Raw genomic sequence first — 19,800 nt, forward strand, 5'->3', positions numbered from 1 at the left:
AGTAGAATAAGCAGGAGCGAAAAGGGAAGAAAAGAGAGGGGAGGGGAGAAGGGAGAGGGGAGGGAAAGGAAAAGAGGAGAGGAGGAGAGAAGAGAAGAGAAGAGAAGAGAAGAGAAGAGAAGAGAAGAGAAGAGAAAGAGAAGAGTATTCAGTTCTTTATTGGCCAAGTGTGATTGGACGCACGAGGGATTTGTCTCCAGGGTGTAAGTTCTCAGTGTATATACAAACAAGTGATAAATCATGATCATAATCATAAAATACAATCATCATCAGTTATAAGGTACAACACTCGGTGATAGTTCATAGGATACTAAATCAGCACAGAATTAAAGTTACAGGCTTTGTGTAGAATCAAAGTTATATGATCACTTGAAAACAAAATAACAGGACGACTTAAGGAATCGCAGCCAGACTGACTTCCAAGTAAACGTGTATAACCGTCTTCCAAAGCTGGCTTTCTCCCAGCATGTTGGACTACAACTCCCATTACCCCCAGCAGCCTGGCCATTGGAATGTTAAAAGTCCTTGGTGCTCTCTGATCTTGGGGGTTTTCTTGCAGGCGTTTCATTGCCCAACTAGGTAACATACTCAGAGCTAATAGGGACTACCTACTAGGGACTAGCACTGAGGATGTTACCTAGTTGGGTAATGTAACATCTGCAAGAAAACCACCAAGTTCAGAGAACACCAAGGACTGCACAGTCCTCCTCCTCCTCCTCCTCCTCACACATCCTACTCCCTCCTAGCACTGATGATGTTACCTAGTTGGGTAATGAAACACCTGCAACGAAACCACCAAGTTCAGAGGACACCAATGAGCCGATAGTCCTCTGGATTTTCCTCCATAACAACCAGTTGTGTGAGTACCCGAAGGATGAGCTCCGCCGGCCAGTGTCGACTGGCGACTACCCGGAGGAGGGCCTTCTCTGTGGCTGCTCCGACCCTCTGGAACGAACTCCCCCGTGGAGATTCGAACCCTCACCACCCTCCAGGCCTTCCGCAAAGCCCTTAAAACCTGGCTGTTCCGACAGGCCTGGGGCTAAAGAGCTGTTGCCCCCGTCTCGAATGGTATGACTGTTGTGTGTTTTTAAATTATGCATTGTTATGTTTCATTTTTTAATTCTTTGTCTGTATCCCCCTTCCCTGGTTTGAGTTGTGAGCTGCCCTGAGTCCCCTTCGGGGGGGGAAAGGGCGGCATATAAATATAATAAACAAATAAACAAACAAACAAACAAACAAACTGTGCATTTGTTACACCGCTTCCTCCTGCAACAGGAGTAACATTTAGATGCATCTCTGCTAAGTAGGGGGGAGAAAAAACTTCTCCACCGTTCAGAACTAATGGCCTCCCAGAGTTTAATCTTCTTAACTTTGAAAGTGGCAGCTCTTGAGGGAGCTTTAAAGTCACCTGCTGTTGGAAATATGACTGACATCAGCAAATCTGGCCAAGACTCAGGCATTTATCTTGGCTGCAAATCAAGGGATTTCAGCTCTATCCGTCTTCCAGCTGGTTAGGAGCCCTGAAGGGAGGCACAGGAGAGGGGAAAAGGGCCTTTAAGATTCTGGGAGGGCCTGAAATGAGGTTGCAATGTTGCAACAGCATTCGCCTTGACCGAGGGAGGTCACAGCACTGGACCAAGGGGAAGAATAGAAGAAGAAGAAGAAGAAGAAGAAGAAGAAGAAGAAGAAGAAGAAGAAGAAGAAGAAGAAGAAGAAGAAGAAGAAGAAGAAGAAGAAGAAGAAGAAGAAGAAAAGAAGAAGAGAAGAAGAAGAAGAAAAGAAGAAAAGAAGAAGAAGAGAAGAAGAAGGAGAAGAAGAAGAGGAGGAGGAGGAGGAGGAGGAGGAGGAGGAGGAGGAGGAGGAGGAGGAGGAGGAGGAGGAGGAGGAGGAAATAGAAATAATGGTGGCAGGGAAGGAGGAGGAGGAGGAGGAGGAGAAGAAGGAGGAGGAGGAGGAGGAGTTGTAGTAGTAGTAGTTTATTGGTCTTGTATGCCGCCCACTCCCGAAGGACTCCGGGCGGCTTACAATAAACAAGGGAAGGGGGATAAATAGACAAAACAACAATTTAAAATACACAACATTCAGAGGAGGAGGAGGAGGAGGAGGAGGAGGAGGAGGAGGAGGAGGAGGAGGAGGAGGAGGAGGAGGAGGAGAAGAAGAAGAACCACAAGAAGAAGAAGAAGAAGAAGAAGAAGAAGAAGAAGAAGAAGAAGAAGAAGAAGAAGAAGAAGAAGAAGAAGAAGAAGAAGGCTTCAACAACCCTCTAAAAGGATGCAAGGAGTGTAAATCCTTCCATTCCCCACCATCTAGTCAGAACTGAAGAAGTTTCTAGGATGAGAATCGAAAAGTCTTCAAAAGAAAAAACAAAGTCCAGTTGCCCCCTGAAAAAAGCACCTTTGGGGACAAGGAGGAAGGGGAGGGGGAGGGGGAGAAGGAGAGAAGGAAGAAGAAACATCGGAGGAAAACAGAGGTAAGACAAATGGCCTTCCAAAATAAAACAGACGACCTCCCAGCTGATACAGATTAACAGAGTTGGGAGGGACCTTGGAGGTCATCTAGTCCAACCCCCTGCCCAAGCAGAAGACCCTACACCATTTCTGACCAATGGAAGTCCAGTCTCTTCTTGAAAGCCTCCAGTGATGAAGCTCCCACAACTTCCGAAGGCAACTTCTCTTCCATGGGTTGATGGTTCTCACTGTCTGAAAAATTCTCCTTATTTCCAGGTTGAATCTCTCCTTGGTCTGTTTCCATCCATTCTTCCTTCTCTGGCCTTCGGGCACCTTGGATAATAGCTTGACCCCCTCCTCTCTGTGGCAGCCCCTCAAATATTGGAACACGGCTCTCCTGTCTCCCCTGGTCCTCCTCTTCACTAGACCAGCCATGAACATGTTCCTGCAACCGTTCCTCGTAGAGACACAAAAAGTGCCACCTCTGCAAGAAAGCCGAAGAGAAATTGTGCCACCTGCTTGTCTGTTGAATTGAATTGAATTTATTGCATTTATATGCCGCCCTTTTCCCCAAAGGGGACTCAGGGCGGCTCACAATCCAAGTCAGGGAAGGGAATACAGATAAGGGATAAAAAAGACGAACAGAACAATACACAATTTAAAAGCACACCACAACCATACCATTCGAGGGGGGGGGGGGCAGAAGCTCTTTAGCCCCAGGCCTGTCGGAACAGCCAGGTTTTAAGAGCTTTGCGGAAGGCCTGGAGGGTGGTGAGGGTTCGAATCTCCACGGGGAGCTCGTTCCAAGGGCCGGAGCAGCCACAGAGAAGGCTCTCCTCCGGGTAGTCACCAGTCGACACTGGCCGGCGGATGGGATTCGGAGGAGGCCTAATCTGTGGGATCTAATCGGTCTAGTGGAGGTGATTGGCAGCAGGCGGTCTCTCAAGTACCCAGGTCCAATACCATGAAGGGCTTTATAAGTGACGAATAGCGCCTTGAAGCGTATCCGGAGACCGATAGGCAGCCAGTGCAGCTCGCGGAGGATAGGTGTGACGTGGGTGAACCGAGGCGCCCCCACGATCGCTCGCGCGGCTGCATTCTGGACAAGCTGAAGTCTCCGAATGCTCTTCAAGGGCTGCCCCATGTAGAGCACGTTGCAGTAGTCCAGTCTAGAGGTCACAAGGGCACGAGTGACTGTTGTGAGGGCCTCCCGGTTCAGGTAGATTGTTGCAAGGAGATTGCTCAGACCAACCACAAGCAGCGGCGGGACAGAGGAGCAACAAGGGTTCATCGGAAGATCTGCAAGAAACACCACTTGCCTCCAAGAAAGAACTGGTGGGAATCCCAAAATAAAGAATGTCATAGAAAAGAAGCTGAATTGCATGCGTGCACGACCCACCCACCCCCCTGCGCATGTGTGCAGGCCTCACTGAAGCCTCCAAGGACTTCAAGGAGGCGCATTGGGCTGTTTTCTGCCCTCCGCAGGCTTCAGGAAAGCCTCGTGAAGCCTCCGGACAGAGAGAAACATCCAATGCGCCAACTGGAAGTTTGTTTCCGAACTTCCGGTTTGCGCGTTGAGTGGTTTTTTCTCCCTCCGGAGGCTTCAGGGAATCTTCTGGAGGGTGAAAAATGCCCCCCAAATCAAGGCCAAAACTCAGCATGCGTGTGCTGGAGCTGACAGGGCAATGCCTCACCTGCCCTCAGAAATGGCACCTGTGGCACGCATGTCCTAGGTTTCCCATCACAGGCTTAGAACAAAGGGGCCGTTTCCTAAAGGCCACATTAAGCTTGATTGAGCCTAACAATAGTTAATTAAACTTTCTGCTTCGTTGCAAATTCAAAAATTAACAGCCAAGGCAGATTGCAGGTGTCCAGGTTTATTTTTTTCCCTAAAAATTAATCCTTCTTAATTCCTTTGATCAGTAAAGATTATCCTTAATTTGCTACAAAATCTCTTGATGCTAGCTATTTTTTTCCCCCTTCCAAAGTCCTTCCTCTCCAGTTTTCAGCTTTTAGGAGGAGTCAACAGGTGAAAAAATCTGGAAGGGGAATCTTCACCTCTGGAAGTTGTCCAAATTAGGAAGAATTCAGGGAAGACTTGCAATCCGTTTTTGGTCTGTTCTCCTTGGCAACGTATGTGCCTGTCTTAAAAGTGATTATTCCCATAATGATTGGGGGGAAAGAGCAAAAGGAAGCTGGGAGGCTCTTAAGAACATCTGTACATCCCATTAATTTGTTTAATCCCACTTTCCATTTGAGGAGATGACAAGCTAGAAGCAGCAACTAACAGTTCAGTTACAATGAGGTGATGGTTAGAATGGACTTAGCAATGGAGTTGATACGCAATGGGTGGAAACTAATCAAGGAGAGAAGCAACTAAGAACTAAGGAGAAATGTCCTAACGATGAGAACAATGAATCAGTGGAACAGAAGTTGCCTCTAGAAGTTGTGAATGCTCCAACACTGGAAGTTTTTAAGAAGAGATTGAGGAACCATTTGTCTGGAATGGTAGTGTGTTTGGGCAGGGGGTTGGACTAGAAGACCTCCAAGGTCCCTTCCCATCCTATTATTGTATCCTATTTGTGATCTTCCCAGTTGCCTCTTGATGGAAAGGCGGAACATAAATGGACTAAAGAAGGAAAGAAGAAGGCCCAATCTTCACTCTAAACATACAGAAATTTATTCAATTAAACAGCTTCCCCTCAAACTAGTTCATCCTCCTGTTCTGGAGAGAAGAGTGGAAAAAAAGAGGGGAAGAGGGGAAGGGGAAGAGAAAAAAGACAAGGGGGAGAGAAAGAGGGGAAGTGAAAGAGAGAAAGTGGAAGAAGGAAAGGGAAAGAGAGAAAGGGAAAGATTGTAAGAGAGAAGAGGAAGGGGCAGAAAGATAAGGCAAGGGACAGAGAAAGAGGGGAGAGGGAAAGAGAAAAGGAAGAAGAGGAGGGAAAGAGAAAGAGGGGAAAGGGAAAGGGAAAGGGGGAAAGAAAGGAGGGAAGGAAGGGAAGGGAAAAGACAAGGGAAAGAGAAAGAGAAAAAGGAAAAGGGAGAAAAGGAAAGGAGGAAAAATAGAAAGAGGAAGAGGAGAAAAGAAAAGACGGAAACAGAAAGAGAGGAAAGCGAAAGAAAGAGGGAAAGAGGGAAAGAAAGGAGGGACAGGGAGAAAAGAGAAAGAGGGGAAAGGGAAAGAGGGAAAGAAAGGAGGGAAGGAAAGGAAGGGAAAAGACAAGGGAAAGAGAAAGAGGGGAAAGGGAACGAAAGGAGGAAAGGAAGGAGGAAGAAAGAGAAAGGAGGGAAAGGGAGAAAATAGAAAGAGAAAGAGGAGAAAAGGAAAGACGGAAAGGGAAAGAGAGGAAAGGGAAAGAAAGAGGGAAAGAGGGAAAGAAAGGAGAAAAGAGAAAGAGGGGAAAGGGAAAGAAAGGAGGAAGAAAAAGAAAGGAGGGAAAGAAAGGAGAAAAGAGAAAGAGGGGAAAGGGAAAGGAGGAAAGAAAAAGGAGGGAAAGGAGAAAAGAGAAATAGGGGAAAGGGAAAGAAAGAGGGAAAGAGGGAAAGAAAGGAGGAAGAAAGAGAAAGAGGGGAAAGAAAGGAGAAAAGAGAAAGAGGGGAAAGGGAAAGAAAGGAGGAAAGAAAGAGAAAGGAGGGAAAGGAGAAAAGAGAAAGTGGGGAAAGGGAAAGAAAGAGGGAAAGAAAGGAGGAAGAAAGAGAAAGAGGGGAAAGAGAAAGAAACGGGGAAAGAGGGAAAGAAAGGAGAAAAGAGAAAGAGGGGAAAGGGAAAGAAAGGAGGAAGAAAGAGAAAGGAGGGAAAGAAAGGAGAAAAGAGAAAGAGGGGAAAGGAGGAAAGAAAGGAGGAAGAAAGAGAAAGGAGGGAAGGGGAGAAAAGAGAAAGAGAAAGAGGGGAAAGGAGGAAAGAAAGGAGGAAAGAGAAAGAAGGGAAAGGACCGGAGCCGCCTGGCAGCTTCCCAAAGGCGCGTCCTCGCTTCTCGCCGCGGCCGCGGAGGGAGTCAACTCCCCGGAAAAGCCGGGGCGGAGGCTCTTCCTGCCGTCACCTGACCGGAGCCAGCACCCAGCGGGCCCAGCACTCCCCGCCCGGCCTCCCCGCCACCGCCTCCTCCGCGCCCCTCTTGCGCTTTTACGCACCGCCTGCGCGCCCTCCGCGCTTTGCCCCACAGCCCCAGAGCGGGGAAGCCCTGCAGCGGGGGGAGCCCAGCCACTGAGCCGGGGGGGACCCTCACCTCGGAGCCGCAGCCCAGGAGAAGCCCGACGCGGAACGCCTGCCCGCCTGGATGGGCAACTAGGCGGCGTCTCCTTTGCGCCCTGTTGCTGCTCCCAGCCGCCTTTTGCAAAGGTAAGGAAGGTTGGGGAAGGAGGGCCTGGCCCCATCCAAGCCAGGAGATGCGCCCAGCCCTGCCAGGATGCCGCCCTTGCAACGCCCCTCTGGCCTTTGCATGCAGGGGCTGGTCCTCGACTTGCAACGGGGTTGCTTTGCGGCGTCATCGGTTGGGCCCCCGCAAAGGTGAGCTTGGATTTCTCCAAGATTTAAGGCAACCCGGGTCAATTCTGGACAACGGTTCGTTTAGTGACCGTTCGCAGTTGCAACGGGGCTGAAAAATGTGACTTAGGACTGTTTTTTTCACACTTAGGACCTTTGCACCGTTCCCCCTTCTGACAAACAGTGTCAATGGGAAAGCCCGATTCACTTAACTAATTTATCAACTGCGGTGATTCGCTTAACAATGGTGGCAGGAAAGGTCATAAAATGGGGCAAAACTCACTTAACAACAGAAACGTTGGGCCCAATTGTGGTTGTAAGTTGAGGATTACCGAGATTCAGTTACGGTGAGAGGTCTTTCCTGGAAGCCTTGCTGCCACAAAAAATCAATATCTACTTAAACAGAACAAGAGTTGGAAGGGACCTCAGGAGGTCTTCTAGTCCAACCCCTTGCTCAAGCAGGAGACCTTATGCTATTTTGTCCAGTCTTTTCTTAAAAACCTCCAGTGATGGGGCACCCACAACTTCTGGAGGCAAGATTTGGAGCATGGTTTCCTGAAATGACAACAGGTGTTATCCAAGCAGGAAAAAGGGACTCATTACTTTGGGGGAAATTTGCACCCCAAACCATGGGAAAACCCACCCACTTTCCTATAAGTAGGAGCAGGTAAACTGCAGGAAGAGCCAAGGTGGCGCAGTGGTTAAATGCAGCACTGCAGGCTACTGCTAGATCAGCAGGTCAGCGGTTCAAATCTCACCGGCTCAGGGTTGACTCAGCCTTCCATCCTTCCGAGGTGGGTGAAATGAGGACCCGGATTGTTGTTGGGGGCAATATGCTGACTCTGTAAACCGCTTAGAGAGGGCTGAAAGCCCTATGAAGCGGTATATAAGTCTACTGCTATTGCTATTCCCAGCCATCTTTCTGCTCCTGTGATTTTCAGTTTGCAATTCCAGAGGCCCAAGGAAAGAGCGATTCCAAATACAATAAAACTCTTTAAAATCTTTTTATAATCTCAGTAGGTTTTTTTGCAGTTCACCAGCCAGTGCAAAGCAGCGTTTTTTTTTTGTTGTTTTTGTTGAAAACTGTTTTATTTCATTTTCATTTTATACAATCACTTATATACTGTGCATTTAAAAAAAGCAATAAACACAACTCATCTTCCCCACCATGGAAAACCAACATAGCACTTCAATCCTCCATACACCCTTTCTTCTCCCCCTCCAACTTTCATTTCTCCCCTCCAGCATTCCCCTACTTCCCCTCCCCCTCAGACATTCCTTTCTCCCCTTCCCTCCATCTCACCCTCCTTACATTCCCCTCTCACTCCCTCTCTACTCCTCCCTCTTCTTTCCCTCTACTCCTCACTTCGGTGTATTTCTACTATTCATTAATCCAGTGTTTCTCAACCTTGGCAACTTGAAGATGTCTGGACTTCAACTCCCAGAATTCCCCAGCCAGCGAATGCTGGCTGGGGAATTCTGGGAGTTGAAGTCCGGACATCTTCAAGTTGCCAAGGTTGAGAAACACTGTCCTAGACACTGAATTGTTCATACGTGAATGCTGGCTGGGGAATTCTGGGAGTTGAAGTCCGGACATCTTCAAGTTGCCAAGGTTGAGAAACACTGTCCTAGACACTGAATTGTTCATACGTGAATGCTGGCTGGGGAATTCTGGGAGTTGAAGTCCAGGCATCTTCAAGTTGCCAAGGTTGAGAAACACTGCATTAATCTATTCAATTTGTATTTTACACTAAAATTGAAAAAAAAAGGAAAATAAAAGGAAAAAGGAAAAAAAAAGAAAAAAGAGCAACAGTATACAAGTGCGTTCTTATTGTTAAAGCAGCTTTTTTCAAACTTGGGAAACTTGAAGAGGCGTGGACTTCAACTCCCAGAATCCTTGGGGAAAGCTGTGTGGACTTCAGCACCCAGAATTCCCCAGCATGCCGGCCGAGGACTTCTGGGAGTTGAAATCGACTTCAAACTGCCAAGTTTGAAAACAAAACTGTCTGTTGAGAAAGGTGAAGACTTTAACAGGGTAATCAGTCCTGGCCAAAACCTGTTATTTTGCACAAAAACATTTGCCAAAACCCAAAATGTTGGCAGAGAGAAAACCTTTTGGTCTACTGAGAAATTTGTTTTAATAATGAGCACAAGATTTCTTATTCCTTGAAATTGGGAAGAAGGCATCTTGAGTTCCCATCCGCAGTTACATGAAACATTATTTTCCTTTTGCTTACAGTTAGAAAAAACAGTTGAAAAGTGTTTATTATTAATTTGGCTACACATTTGAGGTTTTGTTGCATTTTTAAAAAAAATTGGACCCATTTTCCCGTCTTTCTGGAACTGCTTAATTGTTGGAAATAGCATAGAAGGCTCATATATATGATTTGAGATTTTGTCTTGAAGAAAAATTGTGACTTCAGGTTTTTGAAGATAATTTGGGGAAATATTAAGGCCATTGAGAGGGGAAATGTTGAGTTAAACCCACTACAGTCTGTTTTAATTTTGCTCCACGAATCATGTTTTACCAAATAAAAAGTGTTTTTTACGGAACTACAAAGTGTACCGTATATTAATAGAACCTGTAAAAGGCTTAGAGGCATTATTTTGTTTAATAGGCCTACTATAATGAACGTGCTTTGATAATGACTAGTTATAGTGACAGTGAACAAGAAAGTACTTACTTTCTTGTTGGGATCCATAAATTATAACATCTTTTGATCACAAAGGGCATTTAATGATTTTTTTATTATTAATACAGCCAATTCTAGTATCATTCCAATTCATTTCTGAGTTTCCACAAAGAACAATCCTGAAATAGGTGTTTTTCCAAGTTTTTAAATTGAAATTACAAGTAATGAATGCAGGAGAATTTAATGTTGTTAAGAACTTCCGGCTAAACAGAAAGGCCCTTTAAAAAAAAAAGTCTTATAAAATTGGGATACATTCAAAGCATATATATATTCCGGAACCTGATAGATATTTGATGTTGGCTGGAAAAATAAATAAAGATATGTTCCAATATTCTGTATGGAGCTTTAAAACGAACCATACTAATTTTAGATGACTTTGGAATGCTTTATTAAAAAGTTATTTATACATACCCTGTATGGGTGGCCAATAAATTTGATAAATATATTTTTTAAAGAAAAATATATGATGCAAACTCAGTTAAACTTTTAACTCTTTGGGACTATTGTAAGATGTATGTTTTCTATAGCTAGGAAGAAACCTGTCAATTTTAGTTTTATACATATGGGGAAAAAATGTTAAATATCTATTGCTGTTATTTGTCAGAAATCATGTGGAGGAATCTTATAAAGCATGAATGTAAAGCTAAGGGGAAATGGGGCAACTGTATTATGAATACTGTAAGTACTTTTTTTAATGCACAGAAGAAAAATATTGTCAATTTCGTATGAAAACTGGAAATCTCCTCGCCTTTTCGCTGCAACAATCCCAAACATCTGAATCATATTTCTGGAATCCAATCCAAAAACTCATATATTGTCATTTTATTCAGAGAGAGAGTCTATTAAAATCACCAGGTTTTTGTTTTTATTCTCAAATACTGTATATAAATCAGATTGGACTGCAAACTGAATAACCGATTTGTGGGGAAGAAAATTCTCAAGTATAATGCATAAAAGCAATTTGGCATATCTGTAGCTAATAACAAGAAATCAACGGATCTATAAAATGAAGGAAAGTTCCTGCCCTAAAATCCCCATTGAATGTAAAACCCTTATAGATTTATTAGCAGAAGTCATTAATGGGTTATTTATTCTTACTAAAAAAAATGCCTTTTTCATTCTGTGAGGCTTATACTACCAGGCCAAAATCAGAGGAAAATTCAGAGAAAGAATTATAGACCAATATTGGTTGTTTAATGTGGATGCAAAGATTCTGGATTCTGGTTACAAAACATATTGCTATTTATAAGTTGTCTGAAACAGACAGATTTCTGATGATATTTTCATAAACATATAATTATGTGAATATGATTCTAAGGATCCGCTCTTTTGGAAATAGCTGCGCATAACTTAGATTAGCCAGGGGAAGCACTTGTATAATTATGGTGACCTCAGAAGCTTAGCGGATTAAACCATATTTAGGACTTGGATAGCAAATTCCGTAACTTAAGTTAGACGGGAAGTTGTAGATGGGAAACAGCATTTTTTAAAATTAAAAAAAAAGTGTAGAAAGGTTAAAATTGGATAGTCTAGATGCATTTATCAAACTTGACAATTTTAAAAGGTGTAAACTTCAACTCCCACAATTCCCCAGTGGAGAATTTTTAAAATTGCCAAGTTTAAAAAAACTGGCCTATCCAATTCTAACCCTCCTTTTTAAAAATAATAATAATAATAATCCCAGTGGGACATTTTCCCAGTGTAGAATTCTGGGAGTTTCAGTCCACACGTTTTAAAATTGCCAAGACTGTTCTATAGCAAAAGGAATGGCACTTAGAATTATATACCGCTTCCCAGTGCTTTTACAGCCCTCTCTAAGCAGTTTGCAGAGTCAGCCTCTTGCCCCCAACAATCTGGGTCCTCATTTGACCCCCTCGGAAGGCTGAGTCAACCTTGAGCTGGTCAGGATCGAGCTGCTGGCAGTGGGCAGAGTTATCTTGCCTTACTAGCTTCTAACCACTGCACCACCAGGAAAGAGATTAAGAGAGGAAGGAAGGAAGGAAGGAAGGAAGGAAGGAAGGAAGGAAGGAAGGAAGGAAGGAAGGAAGGAAGGAAGGAATAGCACTTATATACTGCTTCACAGCCCTCTCTAAGCGGTTTGCAGAGTCAGCTTCTTGCCCCCAACAATCTGGGTCCTCATTTTACCCACCTCGGAAGGATGGAAGGCTGAGTCAACCTTGAGCCAGTCAGGATCGAACTGCTAGAAGTGAGCTGAATCAGCCTGCAATATCGTGTTCTAACCACTGCACTACCACAACTCAAGAGATATGGATGGATGGATGGATGGATGGATGATACGAGAATGAATGAATGGATGATAGACAGAGAGAACTTAGCACTAGCATTTAAACTTATATACCGCTTCACAGTGCTTTTACAGCCCTCTCTAAGCGGTTTACAGAGTCAGCCTCTTGCCCCCAACAATCTGGGTCCTCGTTTTACCCACCTCGGAAGGACGGAAGGCTGAGTCAACCTTGGTCAGGATCGAGCTGCTGGCAGTGGGCAGAGTTACCTTACCTTATAACCACTGCACCACCAGGAAAGAGATTAAGAGAGGAAGGAAGGAAGGAAGGAAGGAAGGAAGGAAGGAAGGAAGGAATAGCACTTATATACTGCTTCACAGTGCTTTATAGGCCTCTTTAAGCTGTTTACAGAGTCAGCCTCTTGCCCTGAACTGTTGGAAGTGAGCAGAGTTAGCCTGCAATGCTGCACTCTAACCAATGTGCCACCAGCAAGAAGAATGAGAATAAGAGAAGGAGCAAGGAACGAAGGAAGGGATGGAGTGAAAGAAGGAAGGAAGGAATGGAGGGAGGAATAGCAATAGGACTTATATACCGCTTCACAGGCCTTTCCGGCCCTCTCTAAGTGGTTCACAGAGTCAGCCTCTTGCCCCCAACAATCTGGGTCCTCATTTTACCCACCTCGGAAGGACGGAAGGCTGAGTCAACCTTGAGCCTGGTGAGATTTGAACCGCCGAACTGCATCCTAGCAGTCAGCTGAAGTAGCCCCGCGGTGCTGCACTCTAACCACTGCGCCACCTCGGCTCTTTCTGTTCTAGATTAGGGTCTTGAATTTTTTTTTTTTTTAAAAGTACTTACTTCTCCGTTCCTTTTTATTTCAAAAAGAAAAAAAGAAGGAAGCTGCAGGAGCCATGTTGAAGAAGCCCTCGAACGCCCCTCTGGAAAACGGGCAGTCAGAGAAGGCCGGAGTGGCGAATGGGCACCCCAGCCTGACGCCCCCCACCCCCAGCACCTCCAGCGTGGAGGAGATGGTTCAACAGATGAAAGAACTCATCACGGAGAACAACGAGCTTAAAGGTGAACGTTCGACCCCGAACATGGCCGGCAGGCCCTTCTCCGATCTCTTCCACAGAGAAGGACCCTGTCTCTGGGTCTCCTCACCCTGTAGTAAGAATCGCTACCAAACACTCAGGCATAAGATGCCCTGGACCCGTGATGGGGAACCTGTGGCGCGCATGCCCAAAGTGGCACACGGAGCCATGTCGCCTGGCCCGTGCAGCACCGTTCCTCTTCTGGGTTTCCGGCATGGATGCGCATGCGCTGATCAGTTGGCCTCCGGGTGCATGAACAGTGCCGCAAAATTGGGAGAGAGCTGGCCTTCCGTTTTGCAGGGTGAGCATGACTAGCCGGCCACTGCAGCACGTCAGAATCCGGAAATTCATTTTCCAGCATGCTTCTTGCATCCTTTTAGAGTGATGGGGCCTCCACAACTTCTGGTGGCAAGCGGTTCCACTGATTCATTGTTCCCACCGTCGTGAAATTTCCCCTCAGTTCCAGGTTGCTGGGAGGCAGAGGCAGAATTTTATTTATTTTTTTGGTCTTGTTTTCCTCCCCAAAAGCGAGGTGCGTCTTATACTTCGGAGCCTTTTATACTCTGAAAAATACGGTATTTTTTGCAATATTGGTAGATGGTCAAGGCCTCCCCCCCCCCTCCCCAGAGTATTTCCCTGAAACACCCACACACACACACACGTTCCGTGTTTTAGGGAACGGGTCGTGCTGACAAGCTAACTGGGTATTTCTTGGGGGGGTCAACCAGAAGCCATGAGGCAACGCAACCAAGCCATGAAGGATCGTTTTGAGGAACTGTCTGCTTGGAAGGAGAAGTTGAAGGAAGAGCGGGAATTCTACGAATCAATGTTCAAGGACGCCCGGCAGTGTTTGGCAGCCAAGTGTCTGGAGAACGAAAGTCTCCACCAGAAGCTCCAAAGTCTGGAAGAGAAAGGAGAAAGAAACATCACGGTAAGTGAAAAAATCAAGATTTAGACTTGCCGGGGGTCGAGGAGGAAGAGGGGGGGGGCTCCCAAATTGGAAAACCAGCCAGGAAAAAAAAAATCGTTTACAGGTACTCCTTGACTTACCACCACAATTGATGGCGCTAAGTGAGAAATTGGTTGAGTTTTAACCCCGTTTGACGACTTTTCTTGCTCCGTTATTAAGCGAATCGCGGCAGCAGATAAGTTAAGCGGTTGTTAAGTGAATTTGGCTTCCTCCCCCTAGTCTTTGCTTGTCAGAATGTCTCCAAAGGGGACCCCGGGGCGCTACGACCGTCATATGTATGAACCAGTTGCCGAAGCATCTGAATTTCGATCACAGGAATGCTACAAAGGCCGGAACTACCGTATTTCCCCCAAAATAGGACAGAGTCTTATTTTCTTTTGACCACCACCCCCCCAAAAAAAATAAGTCCTTGGCATTTTCGGGGAGGTCTTATTATTTTTGAGGTGCAGGAGGCGGTGACCGTGGTCACCTCATGGCTGCGGCTGTGTGGCAATAGTTTCGGGGAGGGCTTATTTTAGCGCATGCGCTCAAACGCCCCAACTGGGGTTATTATCCGGGGAGGGCTTATTTTGGGGGGAAATGGGGTGTGAAAAATGGTCCTAAGTACCTCTTTTTCAGTGCCGTTGTAACTTTGCACTAAATGAGCTGTTGTAAGTCGAGGATTTTCTATATTTATTGCCGTACGGCGGTTGGAACCTTTCCGGTGTTCGGCCCGTAAGATCTCGGCTGCTCTGGAAGGCGAGTCACACCTGGGTTTCTTCCCCTAGGACGGCCCCATTTCGAGGAAGGAGATGACTCAGGAGGTGGAGCAACTGAAGGCCCAGGTGGCCAAACTCCAGGCCGAAAAGGCCGATCTGGTGGCCATCATTTCGGAGCTGCAGCTGAAGCTCAACTCGGCCGTGGCCGAAGACTCCTTCGTCGAGATCCGAATGCATGTAAGCGGGGCTTCCGATCCTCTTTAGAAGGATCCGGTCACTGGCGGGGAGTTTCCTCCATCTTACCTATAGATCTTCAAAACCCCAAACCTGTTTGCTTAATGGGCTTTAGGAACTCAAAAACCATCATCATTTAACGACCCCGTAATAATCCCTTGCCGGGGGGGGGGGGTGTCTGGGCCATTAAATGGAGCTGGATGTTTAGTGGCCGGACACCCTTCCTGTTGCCAATGCAGAGTTGATCCCCTTTGGCGACCTTCTGACGGGCCTAGTCAACGGGAAACCTCGATCCATTTAACAACTGTGTTACTACCGTGTTTCCCCCCAAAATAAGACCTACTTGGAAAATAAGATCTAATGCGTCTTTTGGAGCCAAAAATTAATATAAGATCCAGTCTTATTTTGGGGGGAAACATGGCTGATTATTAATATAATAGTGCAATACATGAAGTATTAAGGTAATTACCCCGTTTCCCCGAAATTAAGACCTCCCCGATAACAAACCCAATCGGGCGTTTGAGCGCATGCGCTAAAATAAGCCCTCCCTGAAAATGTTGCAACACAGCAGCAGCCGTGAGGCTCACCGCCTCCTGCACCCCCAAAATAATAAGACCTCCCCAAAAATAAGGCCAATTTTGCTTATTTCAGGGGTCAAAAGAAAATAAGACCCTGTCTTGTTTTCGGGGAAACGCAATACTAATGTAATTAACAACGGGAGGGGTTCGCTTAACAGCGGTGGCAAAAAAGGATCGTAAAACGGGACACTTAACAGATATCTCTCTTAAATTTCGCTTTAGCTGTAAGGGGAGGATTACCCATAGCCTCAGGGGGCTGGGGAGGGCTAAAATGAGCAATAAACGGGCCTTTTTTACTCAGTTTGCCCCCCGCCCCTCAGGAGCACTCTACAAGCCTCCTAAATGCTATTCATGCCCTTTTTTAAAAAAAACACCCCTTTTTGGAAGGTTTGCAGATTGCAAAACCCTTTTTGTTTTAATTTGGCTCTTCAAAACCTTGGGAAAATACAGTAGTGTAAATACATAAAGTGTGTTGGGGGGGTGGAGGGGGGTTGGGGGAGAGGGTGGAGGGAGGGAGGGGTATATATTAGGCTAGGCAAGAATTTGGTGGTAAACTAGAATTATTTTGATATACAAGAAATTGTACTTCGCTGTCTTACTGATTGAGGAATGAGGAAAGGTTTGCCTTAAAAGAAATAAAACTTTTGAAACAAGAAATGTATTGACATAAAAAAAGTTTACTGTATCATTGTTGGAGCCAAGGTGGCGCAGTGGTTAAAATGCAGCACTGCAGGCTACTGCTAGATCAGCAGTTCAGCGGTTCAAATCTCACCGGCTCAGGGTTGACTCAGCCTTCCATCCTTCCGAGGTGGGTGAAATGAGGACCCGGATTGTTGTTATGCTGACTCTCTGTAAACCGCTTAGAGAGGCCTGAAAGGCCTATGAAGCGGTATATAAGTCTACTGCTATTGCTATTGGTTTGGAGAAATAAAGTTTATATGTTTGAATTAAGATAAAGATATGTGTGTGGCCAATAAAACATTGCTAACAAGGGGGGGGGGAAGGAAAAATATGGTAGTGTAAATACATAAAGTGTGTTTATTTGGAGCCGGGAAGCCCGTCGATGGAAGTGACAAAGGCCATTGGTTGTTTTGCTACAGGAAGGAGAAGCAGAGGGATCTTTGAAAGAACACCAAGATGCAGATGTGAAAAGAATAAATGGGAACGCAGCCCTTTACCTGTGAGTATATTTTCTTGACTCCGTCCAACATCTGCCTCTGTCCTGACATCCTTTTCCAGGTGGGCCGACAGCTGGGGAAAAGGAGAATATTCTACGTATACAGGTAGCCCCGTAACTGAGTCCAAAATTTTCGTTGCTGAGTGAGACATTGGTTTAGTAAGTTTTACGACTCTTCTTGCCACCGTCGTTAAGCGAATCCCTGCAGTTGAGAAGTTAGTAGCCCGGTTGTTAAGCGAATCAGGCCTCCCCCCCCCTTGACTTCGTCCGTCAGAAGGTCACAAAAGGATGACTCCGGGGACGCTGCGACCGTCATGAATATGAATCTGTTGCTAAGCGTCTGAATTTTGATCCTTGGCCAGTGGGGGATGCTGACATGATTGTAGGTGTGAAATAATGGTCGTAAGTCCCTTTTCATGTGTGCTGTTGTAACTTTGGACAGTCACTAAATGAACTATTGCAAGTCGAGGATTATCTGTATCTGGAGGAGGCTGAAGACAGACCCTTCCCTAATTCACATGAGTATAAGAAGTGTGGGGGAGGTACAGTGCAAGCAACTTAACAAGATTCTAGTAGTAGTAGTAGTAGTAGTAGTAGTAGTAGTAGTAGTAGTAGTAGTAGTAGTAAAAGTAGCCTTAGCCTTGTGGTGGAATTGATCTCCTGGTGTGGTCTACTTGATGGGTAGATTTAGATTGAAGTCCGCATTCAGTCACAAATTCACTTATTCGGCGCCAGATGTTGGTTAAGCTCCATAATATTGTGGCCCGCCAGTGGCCAGTGGAGCTGGCAGTAGATTCGGACAGTGAGGAGGGTTGGGGAGGAACACGGGCCAGTCCTGGAGTCTGTGGGAGGCTCTGATGAGGGCTCTGTGTTGGAGGCAGAGAGGGGGCCAGGGCCGTCTGACAGTTATCAGCTGCCTTCGGAGTCGGACATCATTGAGGCAGAGGAACAGCTGGAGCCTGTTCCCAGTGTGTGCATGCACAGAGCTGCCAGACAAAGGGAAGAGCTAAAGAACAGGGGTCGACTTGGGAGTAAAGCCACAGGTGGACAGTGAATGGCCCCTCCCAGAGGGAATAAAAGAGGAGCGAAAGGGGAGTGGAGTTTGCAGGAGACCATTAGTTCAATTCATTGGTTCGTGGCTCTCCCAGGCTTCTTGCCAAGTTCTGCAGATCTCGGCCTGGCAGCTCTCCAAGCCAGATAAGGTCTGTGACCGTAAATCCTCCCTCGAAAGACTTTGCTGGATGTGAAGGGGCAGAATTCACTGTAAATTAAATAAAAGGGGTTTTATCGGGACGAGGACTCGGCTTCGTGCTGCTGGGGAAGCCTCGGTCAGAACCCATAACCGAATCAGGATTTCTACTTTCCTTAACTTAGAAAAAAAAGGAGTGTCCATCATTTCACCCCGCATGTGTCTTTTCTCTTCTTGTTGAAGCCGGACTAAATCTGCGGACGAAGCCAGGAAATGCTTGGAGAAAGAAGAATTAACCGTCAGCCAACTTCTACACTCCCTCCGGACGGAGACCCAGAAGAGGGAAGCCCTGGAGTGCAAAATGCAGGAACTGAAGGAGAAATGCCAACAGTCTGTATTCTTCTCCTTGTATCCGACATCTTTGCTAGCCAGCTTTAAACCTCTACCCCTTTCCCCAGGAACGGCTCTCTCGCCTTCCGCGTGTAACTCTGTAGTATCTCGGCATCCTTGCCCCAAACAAGGTTTGGTGTTCTCCAGCCGGTCAGCACCCAAAACATGGGAGATGGAGTAGGGAGGGCCACAAAGTTGTGGTGGGACAGATGGGAAGAAAGCCACCCAAGGAAGCGTGTTAAGCTTGGAGGAAGTAGGCGGAAGGGCCACCGATGGTCAGCCGTCCCATTGGCCTTCTCCACAGGAAGCGCTGACAATGGTTCTCGTAGCCTTTCCTGTCGAATAAGAGCCAAACCATAGAGTTGACCCATTTTCAACGGCTGGAAGGTCTTCCTCCTCACGCACATAGGAAAGGTGGCACCTATTTCAGATACTCCCAGGCTTTGTAAAAAGGGGTTAAGGCCTCCCAAAGTGCTCAGATGAGACCAGTAGGGCTCTTAAGCATCCCTCCAAAAAGTGTCTTCTTGGGCACTTAAGGTAAAAGTTCCCCTCGCACATGTGCTAGTCGTTCCCGACTCTAGGGGGGCGGTGCTCATCTCCGTTTCAAAGCCGAAGAGCCAGCGCTGTCCGAAGATGTCTCCGTGGTCATGTGGCCAGCGTGACTCAATTCCCGGAGCCGCACGGAAACGCTGTTCCCTTCCCACCAAAGGTGGCTCCTATTTTTCTCCTTGCATTTTTTACCTGATTTCGAACTGCTAGGTTGGCAGAAGCTGGGAAAAGTAACAGGAACTCACTCTGTTAGGCGGCGCCGGGGATTCGAACCGCCGAACTGCCGACCTTTCTGATCGACAAGCTCAGCGTCTTTAGCCACTGAGCCCCCCGCGTCCCTCTCTAGGACCGTAATATAAGAGGTTTATGACATGGCTCTCAGCGATTTAAGCTGCAACTTGAGTTAAACAAGCTCGTCCCGCAAATCCTTTTTTTAAAAAAAATCTTTATTTTATTTTATTTCGCGAGGTTAAAATACGAAACGAGAATAAATTAAAGGAGCGATAAAACAGAACTAAACAAAAACATTGGGGGAAAAAATGTGAATTTTAAAAAACAGAAGCAAAGGATAAAATATATATTATCCCCCCCCCCCATTAAACGCCAAACAAATCTTGTTGTGACAATACCTTGTCTGCTTGCAAAGCAGGTTCGAAATGGATACGCTTGTACAGCTGTTTTCCGTGCGCACCGCTTTCTTTGAACGTCCTTCAAATTGTCCCAAAAATTATTCCAGCTAAGTGTGCTTCGATAAGAGGTTCTAGAGCAGTGTTTCTCAACCTTAGCAACTTGAAGATGTCCGGATTTCAACTCCCAGAATTCCCCAGCAGTGGTTAGGACAGTGTTTCTCAACCTTGTCAACTTGAAGATGTCCGGACTTCAACTCCCAGAGTTCCCCAGCCAGCATTCGCTGGCTGGGGAATTCTGGGAGTTGAAGTCCGGACATCTTCAAGTTGCCAAGGTTGAGAAACACTGTTCTTAGAGCAATGTTTCACAGGAATCCTTGCTTTTCACAGGCTGTTGAGTTTGAAAAGGAAGACAGTCGACAAAGGCACTCAAAC

General features: G+C 46.1%; 1 protein-coding gene across 3 annotated transcripts in view; it reads left to right on the forward strand.

Annotated features, from left to right (window-relative positions):
- Positions 1-6,554: 6,554 nt before the first annotated feature.
- OPTN (optineurin) overlaps positions 6,555-19,800 on the forward strand; it is a 26,783-nt gene continuing 13,537 nt past the window's right edge. Inside the window, exons 1-7 of one of the 3 annotated variants that reach the window (XM_087722392.1) lie at positions 6,555-6,786; positions 12,749-12,940; positions 13,683-13,885; positions 14,692-14,859; positions 16,535-16,614; positions 18,044-18,190; positions 19,756-19,800. The exon at positions 19,756-19,800 is cut by the window's right edge and continues 40 nt beyond it. In XM_087722392.1, the coding sequence (XP_087578518.1) occupies positions 12,775-12,940; positions 13,683-13,885; positions 14,692-14,859; positions 16,535-16,614; positions 18,044-18,190; positions 19,756-19,800 (809 nt within the window). In that variant the 5' untranslated portion in view covers positions 6,555-6,786; positions 12,749-12,774. The remainder of the gene's footprint in view (positions 6,787-12,748; positions 12,941-13,682; positions 13,886-14,691; positions 14,860-16,534; positions 16,615-18,043; positions 18,191-19,755) is intronic. The other 2 variants (XM_087722391.1, XM_087722393.1) reach the window with 2 other exon arrangements.

Source organism: Thamnophis sirtalis, unplaced genomic scaffold (assembly GCF_051295495.1).
Source record: "Thamnophis sirtalis isolate CommonGarterSnake01/CBP01778 unplaced genomic scaffold, rThaSir2_p1.2 scaffold_9, whole genome shotgun sequence".
NCBI classification, from domain to species: domain Eukaryota; kingdom Metazoa; phylum Chordata; class Lepidosauria; order Squamata; family Natricidae; genus Thamnophis; species Thamnophis sirtalis.